The sequence below is a fragment of the Oreochromis niloticus genome, linkage group LG10, assembly GCF_001858045.2.
Source record: "Oreochromis niloticus isolate F11D_XX linkage group LG10, O_niloticus_UMD_NMBU, whole genome shotgun sequence".
In the NCBI taxonomy this organism is placed as follows: Eukaryota; Metazoa; Chordata; class Actinopteri; order Cichliformes; family Cichlidae; genus Oreochromis; species Oreochromis niloticus.
Window position 1 is genome coordinate 19,428,655 of NC_031975.2, and position 21,794 is coordinate 19,450,448.

The following is a 21,794-nucleotide window of genomic DNA, read 5'->3' on the forward strand; positions in this document are numbered from 1 at the left end:
TTAGCAACTTAATTATTAGCACTTACCCGTTAGCCGCCTTAGCCACCTGTTATCATAAACGTAGCGGCTAGCGGACTGATCGCACATGGAATATTGAGCTGCAACGGAGCAAATTATGGGCACATGGGGAACCGGGCGGGTTGCTGGCTGTGCAGAGTCAACTACTTTTTCTACTTTTACAATAATTTATTTTTAATAATTTGTTTCTCATTTTGTTGTTGCTGCTGTTTGATGCTCCGTTTTTCTTTATTTTAGCAAAACTATACCACACATTATCCAAAGTTCATCTTTAACATTTCCTTTCCATAATGGTCTTCTGTATTAATTAAACTGTTTATTTTGTTTATTTATTAGTAGGTAATAAGCTGTTTGGCATTGGCAGAGAAGATTTGGCAAGTTTTTCATGGGTGCAATTCAAATACTCTGTTGCTCACACACATTTTCCTTACAACTGTGGCAACACTTAAGGGGAAAAAACAGGCTTTCCATAAGTATTTATTACAGAGGACCATTGTTTTAACAAACCAAACATATATTTCCTTAGTTTCTGGGCTAAGTTTATATGATACAGATGAGTCTACTCATCCTTGCTAAGTCGGGACTCTGCTGCCGGCTCCACATTTAGGCTCCAAAAACACCTCAGAATTTCAGGCTTGTTTTTTTTTTTTTTTTTTTTTTAAACATATATATAGAGGGAGACTAGGAGTTTGCACTCTTGTCCTCCATTTGCCTCCCTACACCAACTTCCTCTTTTTTCTCCCCTTTCCATCCTTTCATAGCTAACCAACCACTGGCACCAGTGTGCTCACACTCTCATCAAACTCTATGCTGGGAAGTAATTTTCACCAGTTCTAACACTAACACACTCACACTTATAACTGTGCCAGTTCCCGCTGGCAGATTATCACAGACCTTATTATTTCAAAACTCGCTTCTGATAAAATAAGCCAGATGTGATACCTAGATCTTTAGTAGACACACATACACACACCTGAAGTACTTACACTCTGTCATTGTTAAATTATGAATTGGATCATGCTGTTGTATTCACTTTGGACCTGTAATGAATGTCTGATGGTTGTATTAGGTTAATGTGAGCTGAAAAGTCAGTTATTAGTGTAAAATAGACACAAAGAGGTAACCAAACTAACCTTTGCACAGCTGCATGGGGGTGTACGTAAGTCTTCATACGCCACTGATCAGGTCAGTCTGCTGTCTCAAAGGCCTCAAAGTCGACTTGAGTATGAGTCAGTTGTCACTGCAAATACTGTAGGTCCCCTGTGTCAGCTACCATATGAGAGAGTGACAAACAGGCTGGACAGACAGACCACTCCACGTCTGTAAGGCAGCAGCAACGAAAGGAAGACAGCCACGTAATGGACAGACACCGCTGCCCTGTGAGTGGTATTTAGGATGATTTAGAGGTCCAGATGGCTTCCCTGGTGCTCTACTTCTAGTTTCAGTTCCCATATCAATCAGTACCTCAAGGGAAGGTATACTTCAAATGCTGTCTCCCTATCAATTTCAGCAGATATAAATATATATATACATAAATCATCTCTCTTATTTAATCAGTATACAAGGAATCAAAATTCAAAGTGCGTGTCCTTTTTTATCTTAAAGGTCAAGGCGAAGAATCAATCCAATTTGAGACTACAGAAAGCAAAAGTGAATCCTGAATCCATCCAACTTTGACCATCCTGTCTTGTTTTTATTCAAGGCTGCAGAGGCGGCTGCATTCATACTCTGTTGTTGGACATAATAACTCCGTTGTAAGGGGATGCCAAGACGAAAAAGGATGTCTGAGGCTGATCGATGGGCAACAAGTGCATGCAGTCTGACACTAATAAATCTCTTGGCATTCATATTGCGGTTTCAGCCTGACTTGTTTAAATGTTCTGTATCAGTTGGTTTGGTTTTTTAAGTCCACCACGGTACAAAAGCGGCAGGAAATCCACGAGTTCATCGCTATGAAATCTCTTCCGATTCAGTTTTAGATGTAAAATTAAGTTTCTTTAGGCTTAATTGGTTGGTTAGAGATTGCCTGTGAATGCAATTTTCATCTATCTCTTTTGTTTTGATAAATAGGAAAATGTGTCAGAGTATTATAACAAAATTTGGTTGAAAATGATTGCATTGCCCCAGGAAAAGTCCTCAGTGTTTGGCGCTGATCGAGTGGTTTAAAAGGATTTCTTTGTATGGCAAAAATGACGGCATTCTTTTAAAACCATGACTCTAAATCTGCATCTGAGTGTAAAACTTCAGATTAGTAAGTCAGATTTTTAACTGCCAGTGCAGACAGCCACTAATGGCTCAGGACTATGCAAAAGCAATTAAAGGTGAGCATCAAATACATTTTTAATGTAGCAGATTTATCCCCAAAAGAGTAATTTGATGAGGATACACAGTTGTTCCTAAAGGATTTGCTCACAACCCTGGCTTTCTCTTACCGAGACCATGTTACTTTGGTGCTTAAATTTAACCACACATTTACCATAATGCTATCAGATCAGAAAATCTTTTAAATTAGCTGCAGGAATTTGTTCGAGTTGTTATCTTTCACAAGAAATGCCAGATTTGAATGTAATCTTTACGATCAGGAATACAAGGCCTGTAAGACTCCTCCAGCGATCGCATTTCTGCTGCCTCTTGACTTCTCAGTGGCAGCTGATCAAGTTCACGGGCTGCCAATTTCTGCACATTGTGCAGCGTTAAAAACTTAAAAAAGATTAAATTGGAGAAAAAGGCAGGCTTTGATGTTTCCATGTTGGGGAGGCGAAAAAAAAATCAAGTGGAGGAAGAAAGTGAGTGGCCAGTGTGCTCCCTGTCCTCAGCCTGAGCCGTCCTCCTGGCTGCTGGTGTTCTGACAAGCTGAGCCATGGGAGCAATTAGGAGACAGACAGACTGCGGATGACTAGTCTGACCCTCCACTTTATACTTCTCTGTTGCTTCCTCTCACTTTAACATCTGTCCTCCAAATCGATCCACCTCTTACTTCCTTATGTGTTTCTCGTGGTGTTTTCAGACTACAGACACCAGTGGTATCACTCTTATTGCATCATCGCTGTAGGACACACAGGACTGGAAACTACAAGTGAGGAAGTAATTATTTGCTATTATTCTTTAGTAAAATATTTCTTAAGATAAGTTAAGCAGAGCTCCGTGTAATAACAAAATTATTATAGTATGGGAGATATATAATAAAAATACTACTGCTACTACAGCTCATAGATTTATATACTGCTACTGAAAAATTAGGGCAGTGACTTTTTACAAGAGATGTAGAGAATTCAATTTAGGTTTATTTATGCAGCACTAAATCGTAACAGCAGTCACCTTAAGGCACACTATATATCGCCAGGTAAAGACCTACAGTATTCTGGAGAAAACCCCTAAAGTCAAACTGTTATCTATGAGCAAGCATTTTGTGATGTGGGAAGGAAAAACTCCCTTTTAAAAGGAAGAAACCAGGCTCATCGATGGGAAGCCATCTGCTGTGACCGGTGTGTGGGATGAGGGGAAGGAGAAAAGAAAATAGAGAAAATAGAGATGGGACAAAACACTATGGGAGAGAGTTTCACTGTGAAGCAAAGCATTGAAAGAGAAAGTAAGCAAGTACTTTAGGATACTTACAATCTCTATAATCTCTAATAGAAGATAGAAATTGTACTTATGAAACAAGAATGGGCTAATGAGTTGTGATTGACAGCTAGTTAGCTAATCAGCATGCAGTTTCATACCACAGATAATCTGGTAGACCTAATTTTGATTCAGTGTGGCCCAAAATGTGGGTCTGAGACCATAAACTCAGCAGGAAAATGTTTACAGAGGACAAAACAGAAAGGCTCGATTAATGTTGAAGCCACTTCTGCACTGGCTTCATTTTTCCTTTCTCGGAAGCTACGTCCACATTTTATATTGTTATACTCAACAATACAAATAAAGTAATATATACTCAACTCCATTTTCGGTACTAAGAGGGGCAAAAATTGCCAAAAAAATTAAGAGGCAATATTTGCTTGCTCATACGGGGTTGTGTGATTGTTGGGGTTTGATCATAATGCTGATTATCTTTCATGCCTAGCACCACGTTACCATTTGATTTATAGCCATAGCTATTAACCACTACCTTAACCTTATCAGGCTGTTAACGCGGCTTTTGGGTAATTTAAGCGTATTTCATTTTCGTACCAGACGTGAACGACTCTACAACTTTGTGTCGTGGCTGAACGGGTCGCCCTCAATGTTTTCTGCTTCTGTTGGGGTCCCGTCAGTGCGCAGGTAAAGCATATAAATCACACCCAAAGATCTCAAATAAATGACTACAATTAAAACTGTTTGAGCTTACTGTATGAAATCCCAAACTAAATCAAAATTACTTGTATTTTTTTAAATGGGTGAACATTTTCCAAAGATAAAAAATCCCAGGACATGTGGATACATTTTACTTTCACTGTGTTACACGTACACACAAACGGGTGCATACACACACATCCGTGCGCATGCTGAACAAATGCAGGAACATAAAACGTACCCAGGAGACTGAGAGCTGGGGATACATTAGAGTAATGGACCTTGTCTTGCGAGGTAAACAGCTGTTTAGAGGTGCGCTGTGTGTTAGCAGGCAGGTCCCATCATTAATAATATCTCCTCTCCTGCAGCATCTTCATCTAGCAGAGTAGGAGCTGATTAACAAACCTAATCGAGAATTTGAGTCTCCTCAGGGATTTACTACGGATTCATGATTAGCATTTAAGTGTTTTTGTGTGTTCATATTACTGAGGATGCATTCAGATTTGTTATCATTACTGATTAGTGGCTCTTATTCCGGCGGACTGTAGACTCACATTTTAGGGAAAACAGGTTTCTGGACTTTGATTCAGTTGTTTTTTATGTTGTGGGTTTGTTTGTTTTTTTGGCCTCTTTCACCCTTTCTGCCCATTTTTATTTCTGTCTTTTCCTTTTATTCTAACCCACCTGCTATTTGATTTGGACTCTATACTCTAAGAACCTTCTCCTCCATGTAACATCTCTAACTAATACGCAGTGCATACAGGCAAAACCTTTGAAGTTTTGTCTCCATAGAGACCTCGCCTAATTGGGATGCATTATCATAATTAGCACTCATCTCCCGCTGAACATGCACTGTCACACTCGCTACTGAGCTTGTGGATTCTGAGTGAGAACATTTTGATGCTCTCTAATGACACATCTTACAGCAAACAGACGAGGAGGTGAAAAATTAACAATGACATTGTCTATAGACGCACATCGAAAAAGAATAACAGATTAGTCCTGAGAAAGGGCTTTATCATCGCTAAAGTTAGCTTGCTATAATCCTAAATGTCCCATTTAAACACCAGTCTGTAAAGACGCTGTGCTTGTCTCCATAAAAATGGGCTCTGGACACTGCTACGTTATCTTTTAGTGAGCAGAACATAAGTCTTCCAACACAGCATGAGAGCTGTTGGATCCTTTGAGATTACATCAGAAATCTTTGATTATTATGAGTGGAAATGACTAATATGCAAGTGTATCCTGTGGTTTAACATGATTAAAAGATGAAAATTTCAAACTGTGATGACTACAATCTGCATAAAGCAGTTGTTACACATGTGATGTTCTTTTCATGGGCGAGGAGGGGGGGTTAGGATTTTAAAAGACTGCTAGTCTGTGCTTGGCTTGTGTACTTTCCTTTCAGCACATAATCCGAGGGATGCAAAGCCTTCTTCATCGTGTTCCTGCAATCCGGTGCAACCGCCAACCTGGTTCAGTTAAAAAGAAAATTCAGCAACTCTTGCTGTGCTTTAATGCAGGAGGCCGCAGAGGACATTGCAAGTGGAATATGTTTGTAGCTCATTCACCCCCGGATATGCACAGTCAGATAGAGGGAGATTATATTTGTTCATACCAGACAGAATGCAGGTTTTAATCAGCGCAGTTTTTGCCATATATTTCTGTAAAACTTGAGTTTGGTGATCAAAGACTGCTGTCATGAATATACAGAATAAATAAAGTGACCTTTATTTAAAATTTGTAATAAATTCACCTCACACACAGAGAAAAACAGCAGGGTTTCTGCATGAATAATCACTCCGCAGATGTTCTAGTCATTGTTTTTGAGAAAGAGCGAACAAGTGTAACTTGTTGACCTCCCTCAAGGAATCTGGGTGCTCTGGGTAGGGGGGACTTGCTCCTCTGTGCAGGCCTCAGCTGACCTCAATTCAGGGCAAAATCTTGCGTTTTCTCAGGTTGGCATTTTAATAGTTTGTGTTTCCGTCCGAGACATGATGCACCTCGACAGTGGAGTGTTTGGGCTCTGTTGCCACACTACTGAAGCTGCGCTCGTCTCAACCGGATAACCAGTTCTCGAGAGCCCAAATCCGCCTACATGGTCTCCTTGACATCCCGCTGCCCTGTCTCAGATACTCTGCTCTGAGGTAGCGGGCTCCCCAAACAGAGCTCGCTTTGAGGCTTGCCTTTGTTGTATATACTAAAAACAAAGTGAATTTTTCACCCGAGTTTCTTTGGAGAGAAAAACAGCATGCAGGATTAGAAAGCACAATTGCAAAATCCAAGTGGAAGAAAATCCATGAAAGAAGAGCTGCTCTTCCTAAATACTGCACAACATGGCTCGACTGTACTTAGAAAAAGAGTTTTAACAAAACCTTAAAAGTAGAGTAGAAGAAGGAAAGTGAGGATTTATCCATCCATCCATCCTTTCTGTTCCACTTATCCTTATCAGGCTCGCTTGGGGGGCGGGGGCTACTGTAGCCTGTCCCACCTTCCATAGAGCAAGAGCCAGGGTACACCCTGGATACATCGCCGGTCTAATGCAGGGCGAACACTGATTGTGCCTGAGGTGCTGATAGTATTACTTTATATATGATTAAAAACACAGTATTTACCTTAAAGTTTAATAATATGACCTGAAGCCTAGACGTCCGCTCCTATTTTTTCTTTTTCAACGATTCAACGCACGAACGTAACCACATCACCTACCGTCCTTGAAGTGACAAAGTATTCCGGTAATTTTCTGTCATCATTTATCTAATGGCCGTGTCCACATTTATATCATATCATATAGTGAAAGAGTATATTTGAGTGGTGTATTTTGCATGAGGATCCAACCTGTGACCTTTCAGTTATCAGTGATAGCTTCCAACCAAATGCCTTAAAAGGTATCCGTTCACACATTTCATTAGTTTCTGCCTTACTGAACTGCCTTAAGAGGATAAGAGAATATTTAATTTAAAATTATATGTAGCTAGCTGATCCATGGCTTAAAGCATTGTGCATGTGACATATAGGTGAGGGTTTTATTCTGGATTAGACACATGTCCATCTCCACTCTTATATCTTTAGGCCGGATTGGGTTGTATTAATTATATATGATTTTTATATATGTTTTTACCTTCTTAACGTACTTCCTTATCAACAGAACATGATCAATAAACAACAAAAATTCAAACAGCCCTGAATGCCAGAACACTGTTTTTCTTTTCCACTTTGTTGCCATGAGCCAGTGTTAGTAGTCCAGTCCCAGTCGCACTTGTTCTGACCTTACTCATAAACAAAATGTTACTAACGTTCAGATGATTCTGGATTTAATCTGAAAATTCTGTAAAGATTTGCATTGTGATTTTAGCTTTGTAATAAATTTTTAGTCACCGAGGTGATAAAACTTCAAGTCCAGAAGGATTTGGACAAAGACTACCTGTACTTAAATCATATCAGTCGTGCCGCATGTGTGACAAGAACACCACATCAAATAGGAAGAGCAAGCCGAGTCTGAAAGAGGATTTCGATCTGGAAACTTTCATGGATATTTATATTTGACATTTAAGTCGTCTAATTGCTCTTTTTTTGCCTCGTCTGATTTCTTTCTAGTGACGTAGTTTCAGATTTTAACCCACGGGCTGCGTTACGATGGATAAAAACCACTGCTTAAGTTTTACAGCCAGATTTAGACTTTTAAAGGGCCCTTCTCCACATCGTTTATTTTTGGATGTTGAGTCTGATTGACATACTGGCATTTGCCGCTGACCAGTGACCTTTTTGCTTTTTAAAAAAAATTCATTTATTTTTGTAGGGGAGGCTTTCACTCTGCACTAACTCAGCCTGTCACCAACATAATTAATTTCATTAATCAACAAAATTTCCCTTGGGGTGTTTGAGATACTACAGCTAAGGTGAAACTTTTTAGCATTCGAACACTCCCCATTCGATAACGTGGCTATTTCCAATGCTTGTAGCGCCACATGCCCGTGCGAGCGCAGATTCATTCAGCTCACAACTGAACAGAAAATAATAGATGAAAATTTAAGAGATTGAGCTTCCTTTGTGCTGCTCTTGAGAAGATGTCAGAGGGGTAATAGGAAGATGAATGAAAAGCAGTTATTCATGCTTTCTTCAGCACTGTATTGATCGATGCAACAACTGATATCCCATTGCGTTTGCTGCCCTCCCGCCTGCCTCTCTGTGTGTCTGTATGTCCCTGCCACCTGCTACCAAAACAGGGAACAAGATTCTCCATCTGCCCCTGGATCTCTGTCATTCGCTGTCTGCCTTTTGCCTGCTGCTTTATTGCCTTTGTCATCTCTTTCTTTATTTCTCGCTTTGCTCCCTCTGTCACTTAGTTATCTGTTTTATCAGCGCCGTTTCTCTCTCCTGTCACACACCCACCTTTCTTTTCTCTCCTGCTCAGATGCGCACTTACATATTCTCCTCTGTTCCTCGAATGTGAGGAGGTGTCTGCTCCCCCCATATGGCCTGTCAACTTACAGCAGAGAGTGTGGGTGGTGTGTTGCATTCTAACCTAGCGCGGCGTTGGGAAAAAAAAAACAAAAAAGGAGAGAAATCATATGTCAAATGGTGGGAAAACACGCTGTGAAGAAGCACATCTATTTAGAAAACTCACTGCCTTTGAACTTGTGATGCACCGTGCAGCCATAAATAATAAAAGAGAAATGTAGTTTGTGGAAAATATCTCACTCGCAATCAATTATTTTCTACAATCCAGAGGGAGTTTGAGAAAATAAGCAGGTGCTGTGTGTGTGTGTGTTATGAAAGATGTGGTAAACAATAGGTAAACTGTAGATGTGTAATCTGCGGTCAGTGATGAGAAAGCTGGGGAGCAGAGGAACAATCCTAACGGATCTTTTATAATCTGCTTTGGTTTTTGTCTTTCTCCGAAATTCAAAACTGTCGACAGCTGCCTGTTGTAGAGAAGAATAAAAGGCAGGCAGGGAAGTACAAGATTATAGATATATAAATATAAATATCTTTAAGCCTGATTGAAAGAAAAATCACCTGCGGGCCATTTTGAGCAAAAATGCCAAACAGGTCAACAGATTGAAGGAACTATCTCGAGTGGATGGTCTTGAACTACATTCTAGTTTATTCTTTATAATAACGTTTTTACTCCTCTGCCATAAAGGCTGATGAGGTATTGTCGTCACCCAAGTTTGTGAACACAGTAACCCCAGAACGAGGCGATGAGTTTAAATCTCAGTGACTTTGTTAAGGTCAGAGGTCAAATTTTCTGAAAATCACCTATAGGATTTTAAAACAACTATCACAGGCCGTCAGTATTTTTTAAAATGTCGGTGAAATAGATTTACCAAGAAGATGATGTCGGTAGCCTTTGCTGAGTAGTTTCTGACTTTATTCATTTTATTTGATTTTGAATGAACGAATTAAATCTTTATTTAAACATATAAGTAGCAAATGCTAATAAACATAAAAAAAAGTCATCTCAAACTGGGTGATGAGCATGACATGAGTTCACTGTACTCAAATGGCCTCCACAGTCACCAGATCTCAGTCTAATCGAGCAACTTTGTGGTGGAGATTTCAATTATGAAAGTCTGTCAGGTAAGTCTACAGCAACTGTGCGTCATGTCATTAAAGACCAACATCTCTGAGGAGTGTTGCTACTGGTACTCATGAGGTGTCTGATAAAGTGTTTGGGGAGTGCAGAGAACGCACATTTAACCTGAAATAAAATTAATATAAATTCTACATATAAGTTTGCTTTTCTCAAGCTTGTTGTACTTACTTTACTCATGAGTTCTTATTTGTCTTTTCTAGTTTCATGTGAGCAAACAGTGTGAATCCACAGGAAGCCTGTGTTGCTTGTCAAATCTATTTTTAATTTTTGTTGTTGCTTTGTGTGGTTTTAAATGCAATCAGAATGTTTTTTAATCTGTCTAAATAGACAGTTTGAGTTTTTTTTTCCCTCTGCCCCACCCCCAGGGTGGATTAGGTGAAGTGATTAAAGCCCCAGCAGGCACAGTTACCTGTAGCCATCCAGCCTCTGCTCACGAAGCCAATCCTTGTTAAAGACACGCTGTTCTTTATTCAAAGCGCAACAACATGCTGCGCCTCCACCTGCATCCAAGACAAACAAGCGTTTGTCTGTTATCGGTGTTGCACAGCAAACGGGATGGCGGTTGTGTTGGTGGTGATAGTAGTGTAGTATGACACATACTGAAGTGCTAGTGACAAAACAGTCACATTGAGTATACTGAGAAGAAAATGGGATGACGCTGATGTGGGTGCCTTGCTAGAATAATTATAGTTTTGTAGTGACCGAATCAAAAAAGGCATTTCTCTGCTCTGTTGTGTTCTGGTGTAGATTTTTCTGTTTTCTGTTTGTTACGCTCAGATCAGATACATGAGTACAGTAGTGTCATCCTATAGCAGCGAAATATTACAGTAAGACAGTAAATAAAAGTTTGAAGCCATTTCATGCATGGAGGGAGTCTTCTTCCCTCAGCTGAACCTTCTACGGTTTACAGAGTTCAGACAGATTATGAATAATGGAGAAAGGTCAGGATAGATTTTTAATGGATTTGCACACCACATGGCCACAGCAGCTGCATCAACAGGGATTTTAGGGCGATCATTTCTGTCACCAAGGGTGGGGTAAGTTCCTGCTTGAGTCGTCACTCCGACAACAATTAACATCAGAGAGAGATTGAACATAAACATCAACGCTACACTCTCGGTGCAAGGGTTAATCCCGCTAATCTGTTTTATGTATGTAATATGTCACAACCTAATTTTAAAAGTGTCATTTAGTAAATAATCCGCTAAATGACTATTTGAGACAAACGGCTGCAACGCATGCATGAAGACTCTTTAAATTCCCTCCATTTTAGCAGCACACAGAAGTGCAGATCTCTTCAGACTCCATCCTTCTTTTCATGCTTCAGAGTTTTTAAGTTTTAAAGCCCACATGCATGAGCAACTCACATTGCTTTCTTCATGATATGAGGAGCTTTACAGTAATCCTTCTTCTTAATAAGCCCGTTTCATGTGCATCGCTATTCAGGACTTCAAAAAAGGGGGGTGGGGTGGGAGTCCTTCGTCAGTCACTCCACGTCTGCCGCTGCTCCCTAAAGACGAGTTAGCCATGACTTTCAGTGCGTTCTTTTAACGTATAGCAGTGCGGGAGATGTAATTTACAAAAAGTGTCAGCAACAACCGAGGCTGAGAGCCATGTCCCCCGGTTGACACCAAGTAAACAGTCACTTAGCTTGCGTGTCTCTGTCCACCCGCATAACGCTGATGGAGACTGATGATTACACCCGCGCGTAATTGCTCTGACATCTCGCTGTGACAGATTGTATACAGAGCAGTAAATCGGGAATGGCTTTAACATTGGTCTAGAAATGAAAAGAGAAAATTAGATACGTTCATCCATTATGGAAGATTCCATATTTCAGCTGACTCCCTGGGATAACTCTGACTTTTAATATTAACTTTTTTCTTTCTTTTTTTTTAGGAGATACAGCTATGTTCATTCAGCTCACACTTACCTACAGCTATCCTTTGTACTCGATTTGCATAATTCTAATTAAATGCTCACTCAGAAGCACCCAATCAGGGTGTCAAGTAGAAAGTAGGAGGAAACAAATCCTTTTATATGTTAATCTACTTTACTACAACATTGTCTAGCCTGCCAGGGAAATGAATATTTCACACATCAAACTACACATTTGCATCAGCATGCAGAAATAAATGTATTGCTTCCATCATTTTCGATTAGCTCTGCTTTGGGCTGATATTTGGGCATTTTTCACACTGCATAATGTTTTTGATTCCATACAAGTGCTTGTCCAGGCTGATAACATTTCATAGGCCCTTGTTATTGAAACTGACCCAAACATTATGCTTTGTTTCATTTTTTTTCTTTTAAATTATATTTCATCGAGATCAAGAATATGCAATTTATAATTCTCTTTTGCACACCCTGTTATTTACAGCGAAAAATGAAGGGCACTTTTCTTTCTTCTGCTTTTGGCAGTGAGCAGCTGGAAAATTTCAGAAATTAAATGGTGGGCTAATTGATTTCTCTCACTAACTCAAGTGCGCTGACAATTAGCGCAGGTTTGGTGGCGGGAAGGGTTCTGATTGATTCATGTGGATGACGCACAAACAAGACGTCCAAAAACCAATCGATAACATTTTTAACAACAGAGTGACTGCAACATATCTCCGTGGATAAAAACAAAACAAGCAAACAGAATAAAACAATACTGTTCTACTTTATAAAAATGCAATTCAGGCTGCTAGTGGCGATGTAATGGTGTGGAGGAGGTTTTCTTGGCACACTTTGGGCCCTTTAGTACCAGCTAAGCATTGTTTAACCCTGGCTCTCTTTACAGGTGCTCTTTAACTGACCGTCACTCTTTTACTGTTTGTGCTACAGATTAAATTAAAATGGTTTCAGAAAGAAGAGAAGATGAGTTTTACAGGGATTTTTGATGTATCACAGTAGCATAAAGCATTCACTAGGTTCTGCTGTCTGAACACAGACAGAAAAATCAGCTCTACCTAGATTTTACCATGTGCACTTCACATTACCGTAACTCCTCAACTATTCTGGGCTGTGGAAAACATTCAAATGGTTCCTAAAAGATTTGATTTTTAAAATAGTTTTACAGCCAAAATTACTTATAATAAGTATAAGTCCTGGGTGATACAGGGTGAAATGCCACAGCCTACCTGAGTGTTGTTGCTGACCATGTACACTCCTTTATGACCACAGTGTACCCATCTTCTGATGTCTTAAACTAACTTAGAATAGTTTCTTGAACATAGCAATAGTTCAGTGTAATCACAGTCACCAGATCTCAATCCAACAGGCCACCTTTTTGGTCAAATGCGCAATTTGTATAAGGGTTGTACAGCAACTGTGTGATTCCGTCAAGCCTGTGAGGAATGTTTCCAGCACCTTGTTGGATCCATGAAATAAGAATTCATAGATTCGTATCTTTCAGGACCAATTTAACTCCATATCCTTGTGGGCTAATTTGCTTCACATACAGTCTGAAACAACATATACAGCACATCATGCACAAACAGAACAAATCTAAATCTTCTACCCCCAACTGGGGGTGAATGGAGGAAGACAGGACAAAGACAATGAATTCAGATGATGACAAAGCTTGAAGGGATCATTATCCCCAAATCAATTTTACCTGCTTTTCCTTTTAACACCGTTTACCCATCTAAATTACCCTGTTGTGGGTTGACTGCCAAGTAAAACAAGCATGCAGCTCACTAACATTATACTGTAGTTCTGCTGTGTGGGGTCACTAATATTTACATCCTGTCATGAACACAGCCTCTCGCCGTGGGTAGATATTCGCTTTTTGCTATGCACTGATACAACTGGTGGGTGTAGTTTGGTAGAAATAGTTCCCACATGAAATTGCTCTCAACATGGATTGTGGGTTTATAAACCAAGTGCCAGTTTCATTATAACCAAGAGAGGGCAGACATTTCTACAGCAAGGTCTTCGAAGGTGGGTAATTCACACCAAAGCGATCTAGATGGATATGTAGCAGGACAGGCCAGGGATGGTATGTGGAGGCTCGCTGTCACACCTGTCACAGCTTACTGGGATGCTTGAACAGAAAAGAGCTTTGATTCAAACTGAGTTTTTTTTTTAAAAAATGGAGAGACCTTTTAGTGTCAAAGGTGTTGGTGCAAAATATGCATGTACTGTATCAGAGAAACACACATATATACCTGAACAAAAGTAAACAGAAAAGTGATTTACCTCGCTCACTTAATGTCTTATCTTTGCAGCATTGTCACCATGGAAACCAGGTACTTTTTAATAGTGTCACCACTTGAGTCATTCATCACATATTTCAACAGGAACACCTTGCCTTGAGGAGCTTTTGACCTCAGTCAACAACATCTTACCATTTGTCATGACTACACATACACATGTAGACACACACCGGTGCACATGCTCAATCTTTCTCGCTGTCTAGCCCCAAGCCTGCCTCACGAAAACTACAATCGTCCATTATTGCTCTAACCGGTGTTTGTCCTCCCTGCAGGTGACGATTCTGATCATCCTGGCCTTGGCCTTCCTTGCCTGCATTGTGTTCCTGGTGGTTTATAAAGCCTTCACCTACGACCACGCCTGCCCAGATGGATTCATTTATAAGGTAATACCCATAAATGACCAGTGTTTCATTTTATTGCTCAACAGCACATTTATTAGGAGAGGTGTTTAACACAGTAGCTGGTTTTACTGGAATGTGGGTTGTAGATTAGCCTCTTCAGTGCTAAGCAAGCCTGCAGCACACGATAACTTATTATTATTGAGCCATTTCTTAGCATGTTTTATTAATATGTCTATCTTAATTCTTGCACCTTCATGCCTTTTGTGAATACTTGGACTATCTTCTTCCTTTTCACCAAAGCAACATATTTGAGGGTTATCAGTATGCTACAGTAGATCTTTTCCTGTCTTAGAGATTTCCAGGTAATATATCAAGTGGAAACACATCTGTCACATCTTAAATAGGATCATGTCAAGAAGAGATGAATAATCTCAATAGCACTGTGGTTTTTCACTACTTCTATAGCGCTTGTCTGAATTAATCTGGTTGGTCTCAAAAGGAGACACAGAGTCAAGTAAAAGCCCCACATAATATAATGTAAATTGGTTTATCATGCCTGTCCAGGTGCACTTCTTCAAACTGGCCATTCATTCAATATTGTTATATTTTGGATAAGCTAATATCAGGTTTTAGCCTACTACAGGTAAATGAGTCCTTGTAAAAAAAACACACAAAACAAAACAATCCCTGTATCATATTATCTAAATACTTTTGAGTTTCTGCACTAATTTCTAAACAGTTGGTAGTGTACAGAGGTGTACAAAAATCATATCATTATCCAAAATCCCTCTTGGAAACACAGCATGTTTTTTAAATCCGATTACTGGAAGTCATGCTCACAGGATGTCAAGTGGGATGTACAAAATGATCTGATGCTTAATCAATAAATCAATAAAGAGTGAGATTTGAACCATAATTTGATTAAATTTGTATTATATTGACATGTTTTTGCTGCAGTGCATTGTCATAAGAATAAACTGATCAAAATATGCAGCACGTGCTCAGTCAGAGGTACCTGAAAACTCTACCTAAGTAAGATATTGAAGTATTAGTACTTCGATACTTCCCACCTCTGTGTTCAGTTAATTAGTAAGGCACATCAGCATACCTCCAAAACTCTTCCATTGTTTAAGCAATCAGTCCAATTAATTATGCATGCACAAAGAAAAAAAATACTTGCAGTGTGCAGAGCATAGTCTTCAAGTCTTAAGCATACAGAAAATCAAACCTTTTAGTATTAAAGTGTCTCCCATCACCTCACAAACAGTCGCTTAATTTTCTTTTAGTCCACAAAGACACATCCAGATGTAAATAGTAGGTAACGCACAAATGATGAAGCTCTGCTGTGTTTTCTTCAGTAGCAGATGTCTTGCTCTAAGTGAAATTCTCACAAGGTTTCCAAAGCCTTTTTGTTTAACCACGTTCTTTGTTTGGATCCTGGTGTGTACTGCTTAAAAGCTTGTCTCCTATGGATGGTGCATTACTGAGTGTAGTCATGGGTGGATTGGGAAAGATTTAAGTAAGTAATGTTTGTTTATGTAGCACTTTTCAAGAATAAATGTTGCAAAGTGTTTCGCAATATAAACAATAATTAAAATGCTATCAATGGATAAAAGTAAATAGAAGCAATCCTGCACAGGTGGGTCATAAGCTTCTTTTTAAAGGTGTCGACAGTGTCCACAGAGCTGAAGTCGAATTAAAGCGAGTTCCACAACTTGGGAGCCACAAACTAAAAAGCGCAGTCTTAGTTTGTCCTTGACCTAGATCGAGGTACCACCAAATGCACTGATCAGCTGACCTCAGAGGCTTATTAGTTACGCATGGATGGAGAAGTTCACTAGGGGAAGCGTCTGACCATGAAGCGCTCTGAAAGTGATTACCAAAGTCTCACACTGAGCCCCAAACTTTACAGGGAGTCAGTGTAAAGACGACAGAATTGGTGTCACACGGGACCTTTACAGGACCTGGTGAGAAGCCTCACAGTAGATGGTTTGCTCAGGCAAAGGAGTAATGATATATTTAACCTCAGACCACCCAGGGTTACCAGAAGATAGTTTATATTCGATTAAATAAGTTGCTTAATCGAACTGAGACATGTGAGTATTTTTAGTTGCACATTGCTTTCTAAACACATCCTAGCTATTGCAGCCTCGGTTTATGCTCATAGGTACAAAATCTGGATGTTATTTCTTGAACCTGCTTTTCCAAATCTCTCATCAGCACAAAATCTTCTTAAACATTCAACTATCCACGAGGTATATTGATTTTAAGCCCCCCGTTATAAGAAACTGTCAGCCCTCAGCAAAGATTTTGTGGTTTATTGATGTGTGAAAGCTTTTTTTTAATGTGCAAAGATAGCCAAGTGGAGAAAGTTGATGTGCTTGTAAGAGGAGTGAGAACATAAGAATGTGTGAAGATGTTAATGCACTGTAAAACATTTTGGATCTAGCAATTGTAAGCTATGGATCCAGGTCTTTAAGGAAGAGATTTTAGTTATTTTTTGTGATGATTGTGTGGTTTATGTCGTCTTTGTGTGTTACTGTTGTTGAAATCAATATCAAGTGCTGTTCTTGAACACCAAAATGTTCAATACTCTGCGGTGTCACGCGTGTGGGTCTCATTTATCATTTTTTCCTCTTTTTTTGGTCGTTGCTGTTGTTTTTGAGCATCTGTGTAACTGAAAGATATCTCAGCGTGTGCAAAATCAATAGGCTCCAATGTCTAATCAAATTGTTTTGGAGGTGGAGCAGCTGTTGTCTGATCATATGCTCGCGTGCTCGTGCCTCTCCTGTACATATACCCCCTTCAGCTCATTTGTGCTACATCCTGAAGAAGGCATGAGCTGTGAAGAATATTTTAAGGTCCAGCTACGACATGTCAGCATAATGAGATTTTCTTTCCATTCCTTTTTTTGTTTTTCTATTGAAGTTCCTCCCCTGACAGCGGGAGAAACTGGAGCATCCGAGTATTTTTCTAAAATTTCACAATATATTTCTCTGTCATTGGCCATTCGTGTTGGCAAATATTTGCTCTGCCATATAAACCGCAGAATCCTGTCCGCTCTTCTCTAACGTCCCACCTTCTAAATCAGGAAATAGAGGTGAGCACAGTCTCCCCTGGGTGAAGAAAAAAAACTTCTGCCCTACTTTTATTCATTTCTGAGTTCATGTTAACCGAATAGGCTGATGAGGCTTATCTGTCAGGCAATAATCCATCAATGGCGTCAATGATTTTGTTATGACCGGTGTAATTTTATGCTTTTATTCTTTGACACAGAAGCCAAAAAGACACTTAATTTAGTCCTCTATCATATGTTAATAGCTTGGTTGACAATTAGATGAAAATTAGAAAAATCAGACATGCTGAATATTTTATGGTAATTACCACATTATGACTGACTCCTGATCATTACGGCTGAGGTCGTAAAAGAAAACGTTTCGCACTGATGTCCTTATGCAACAGTCTGTTTTAGGTTTTACAGTGTATGGATACAGACAGCCTCTTGTCTGCTGATTTCTACTGCCCTCTACTTATAAGTTTTACTCTACCTTGTAAGAGGTCACCTTGCAAGTCTGTGTCTCTAGACAGATGTAGTCTTTAAGGTGGAATAAATCTAGTTTGAGGCCCACAACCTCTGCAGGGGCTCTGACTGCAGTCTGCTGAGGTATTATTAGCAGTGTCACATCCACATTCACAAGGTGGAAAGGTGTCAATAGAAAGACACGCCTGCTCACACAGTGTGTCACACACAGCACAACTATGTGAGGCTTTAAACGGGTACACACTGGAGCACACTGAACTATAGATCTCATGCAGAGCTTTAGGCGTCTTTTTGTGTCTTCTGACTTTACCTCCTTATTACAACTAATATTAGAATCAGAATTAGAAGCCTTTTATTGACATTTTACAATGTATAATGAAAGCTGTAGCTGGTCAGCTACACCATCAGATAAAAGAGCAAACATACAGTTATTTACATAGAAAATGTAAAAAAGTAACTACTTAATAAATAAGGTATTGCGATGAGGTAATGTGGTAACTAAAAAATCAATAATGTGACAGAGTACACACAATTTCACTGTGACTTACCTAATAAGAGACAATATTACAGTGTGTGTTCAGTGTTCTTAACAAAAAGTATTAGAAAACGTGAGATAATTACCTTGTTCTTATTATATATTACAGTGGGTTTCTCATCCTTTCAGAAGACCCTGATTGTATTATGTCAAATGCCACCAGAAGATTTATGTTGTTGCAATATTATTAGTCTTTTTTTTTTCTGTCTCTTCTGCACACACTTAGTAAAAATAGAGAAGAATATACTTAAAAATTTGTGGGGAGAAAGTGGTGGATATTTTCTAAGGGGCTTGGAAAGAAAAGTGTCTGGATTTCTTTAAGTTGCTAGAAGACGTTTCACTTCTCATCCAAGAAGCTTCAGTTCTAAGAGCAACTGGTGAAGAGCCCCAGATTTTAAACCCAGTGGGAGTGTCCCCAAGAGGGTCAAGCCAAGGTGTGAAAACGGGTGTAGGTCACAATCAGCCGAGGTTTCGGCTGAACCCATTGAGCCCCACCCTATCATGTGATTTACTGAGGTCAATTGGCCCAGGATGTGAGTGGGCGTTAAGGGATCTCAAAACTGGATTATAGATGGCAGACAGTTGGTGTCGTAAACCACCGCCTCAGTTCAAGGAGGGTCGTTCACAGTGGACACAGATGGCTTCTTTCCCTCCTCTTTCAAACCACCTGTCTTCTCTGTCCCACACCCATTTTCACACCTTGGCTAGTGTGACTAGGTAGAGGATCAATAGGGGGTCCATTACCCTCTTGGGGACACTCCTATAGGGCCTAAAATCTGGGACTCTCCACCAGTTGCCCTTAGAACTGAAGAAGCTTCTCGGATCAGAGGTGAAACGGCTTCGATTAACTTAAAGAAGTCCAGACGCTTTTCTTTCCAAGCTCCTGGGACAAAAGATACACACTCGGAGAAAGAACCAGAGTTAAAAAACTAGTTATAAGCTTTAATACAGAGGAAAGCTTTAAGTCTTGTCTTAAAAGTAGAGCTGTCTCCCAGACCCAAACTGGGAGTCGGGTCCACTTTTAGATTGGGAGGCAGAGCTGTCAGCTCATTTGGAATGTGCTATTAGGATAAGATGGGACTATGAGGTCTTTAATGGACCTGGTTATTTAAAAACTTTGTTTGTGAGCAGAAGGATTTAACGCTAATATGCTAGAAGCTAATATGTGACATCTCTGTTTCGGGTCCCTGTCAGAACTGGAGCACAAGTGATTATAGTACAGTAGCAGCACCGTACCTGCTTTTCCTTGATGTAGTGTTGTCTTTGAATATTTCTGATGTAGCCAATGCTAAGTATACAATCAGTGTAAAAACTTAATGAATGTAGTATAAACACATTTTGCCTAAAACTGTTGGGATTAACTGGATTGTAATTGAAGTTGGGATTTTAATGTTTTCCTTCAGGTTTCATTGCTTTAACTCTGTAAATGATTAAGCAGAGTTTATAATTAGCATGTTACTCTCCTGCTAAATCACACCAACCTAACTGTTGTTCCCCCCACAGCACAAGCGGTGTATCCCAGCCTCTCTTGAGGCCTACTACGCTGCCCAGGATGCCAACTCCAGGGGCCGTTTCTATACAGTGATCAGCCACTACAGCATGGCCAAGCAGACCACCTCGCACTCTGTCTCCCCCTGGCTGCCTGGAGGGTCAGGAGGGCGCGATGCCAAACCCCCGAGTGGCGGTGAGGGCCACTGAGTTAGCTGAATGGTTAAAGGATGTAAAGACACACACGCAGACATGAAGACGTACATCCAGACACAGACAACATGTCAGTGAATATTTAGACTTGTAGACAAAAGAGACAGATTCACACAAGAGTACATATATAGAGTGAAATCGTGCATGCAGACATTAAACCACACAAGCACATTTGTATTCAGATTAACTTGTCTGCTCTTTTATGTGCTCATTCTTATCGAGGGGCATCCGATCTCTTACTCTGTTGAGGTTATCATCATCTGCTGACGTACACCCACATCCACCCGCAGTCTGCTCTCTTGTTATCTTGTTTACTCCCTTTCTCAAAATGATTATTCATTGACTATCATGATTATTTATTTTTTACTGTAATCTATGGATGTTTTGTATGTGATTACCAGGTAACTCTTTGTACGAAGGCACGAGTTGACGCTGAGATTCACGCTTCTTTGTGCGATTCTCTGAAGTTTGAAGTCATTTTTCCCCCCAGTGTGTATACTGTAGTTACTGTATAGTCATTCTCAGCCCCTCTTCTTTCTGGCTTTTTTTTGTGCAGACTAGGCAACCTCAGGCATACCTGTCAAAAACTACACAGGCATATCACCCAAAATGTGTCAAAGCTTCAGCTGGTCTGTGTGAGGCCAAGGCCCGCTTCAGTTCTGACTTGACCGAACAACTTTTCCCCCCTTCATTGCTGTTTAATAGCTCATACACAAGAAGAAGAACATTTTAAATGTGATGTGCCATACATTTTAAATCCTGAGATCCCGCAGTGAGCTAAGCTGTACATAAAGAAGTGCATTCAAGCTAGTTTTGTGTGTATGCATTGTAGTAGCTTTAGGGAGATTTTCTTCTTCTCCTTTTTTAAAAAAAAATTAGTCTTACAATTCCTTTATGTGAACTACATATTGCTTCAGTTGCCAGTCTTGTAGCTTCATTAAACACAATGTTACAGATGGGAAACAAGATATTGTGCATACAACTGTCTCTTGCCAAAACTCTTTATTTGCCACTGTGTATTGTTCTGTTTATGGATGGGCTTCAGCTGCAGCCGAGTTCTCTTCCTGCACTCTTATTATTATTATTTTTTTCAATTTTGTAATGTTGGATCTGTTGTCAAGAGCGCTTTAATGAGATGTTGTGATGTTGTTAGTTGATATGTAGCGATACCTGGTGTAATTTATCCGTGTGCATCCTTGTCCCTCTTCTCTTGGTTCGAATTCAAAATAAAACAAGCTGTGACCTGTGCCGAGTGTGTCTGTCAGTCCCGCTCACTGCCGCGTCTCTTTAGCGCTCACACGGCGTCTAATGTGGGCCCGAGGCAGAGCAACGTGAAAGAGAGCGACGGCTTTTTTGCACCATGTTATGTTATTGAGATGTACATACTCGGATTCAATCCACGTTGTTAAAGTTTCCAGAGCTGTGGGGCAAATTTGTCTGCTATAATAACGAGCACCTGTGATTGACAGTAAAATAAAAGTACTAGGAAAAAATACCTGTATGAATAATAACTACTGGATATATTACATGTCTCTGTAGTCTTGTAAATGGCAGATAAGGCATTTCAGCGACATGAATAGCTGAC

The 21,794-nt window shown here is 39.9% G+C and overlaps 1 protein-coding gene across 2 annotated transcripts in view; it reads left to right on the forward strand.

Annotated features, from left to right (window-relative positions):
- Nucleotides 1–21,456, forward strand: part of nsg2 (neuronal vesicle trafficking associated 2) — a 43,870-nt gene extending 22,414 nt beyond the window's left edge. For both annotated transcript variants that reach the window (XM_003446999.5, XM_005452589.4), the window contains exons 4-5: nt 14,364–14,474; nt 20,012–21,456. In XM_003446999.5, the coding sequence (XP_003447047.1) occupies nt 14,364–14,474; nt 20,012–20,206 (306 nt within the window). In that variant the 3' untranslated portion in view covers nt 20,207–21,456. The remainder of the gene's footprint in view (nt 1–14,363; nt 14,475–20,011) is intronic.
- The last annotated feature ends 338 nt before the right edge of the window (nt 21,457–21,794 follow it).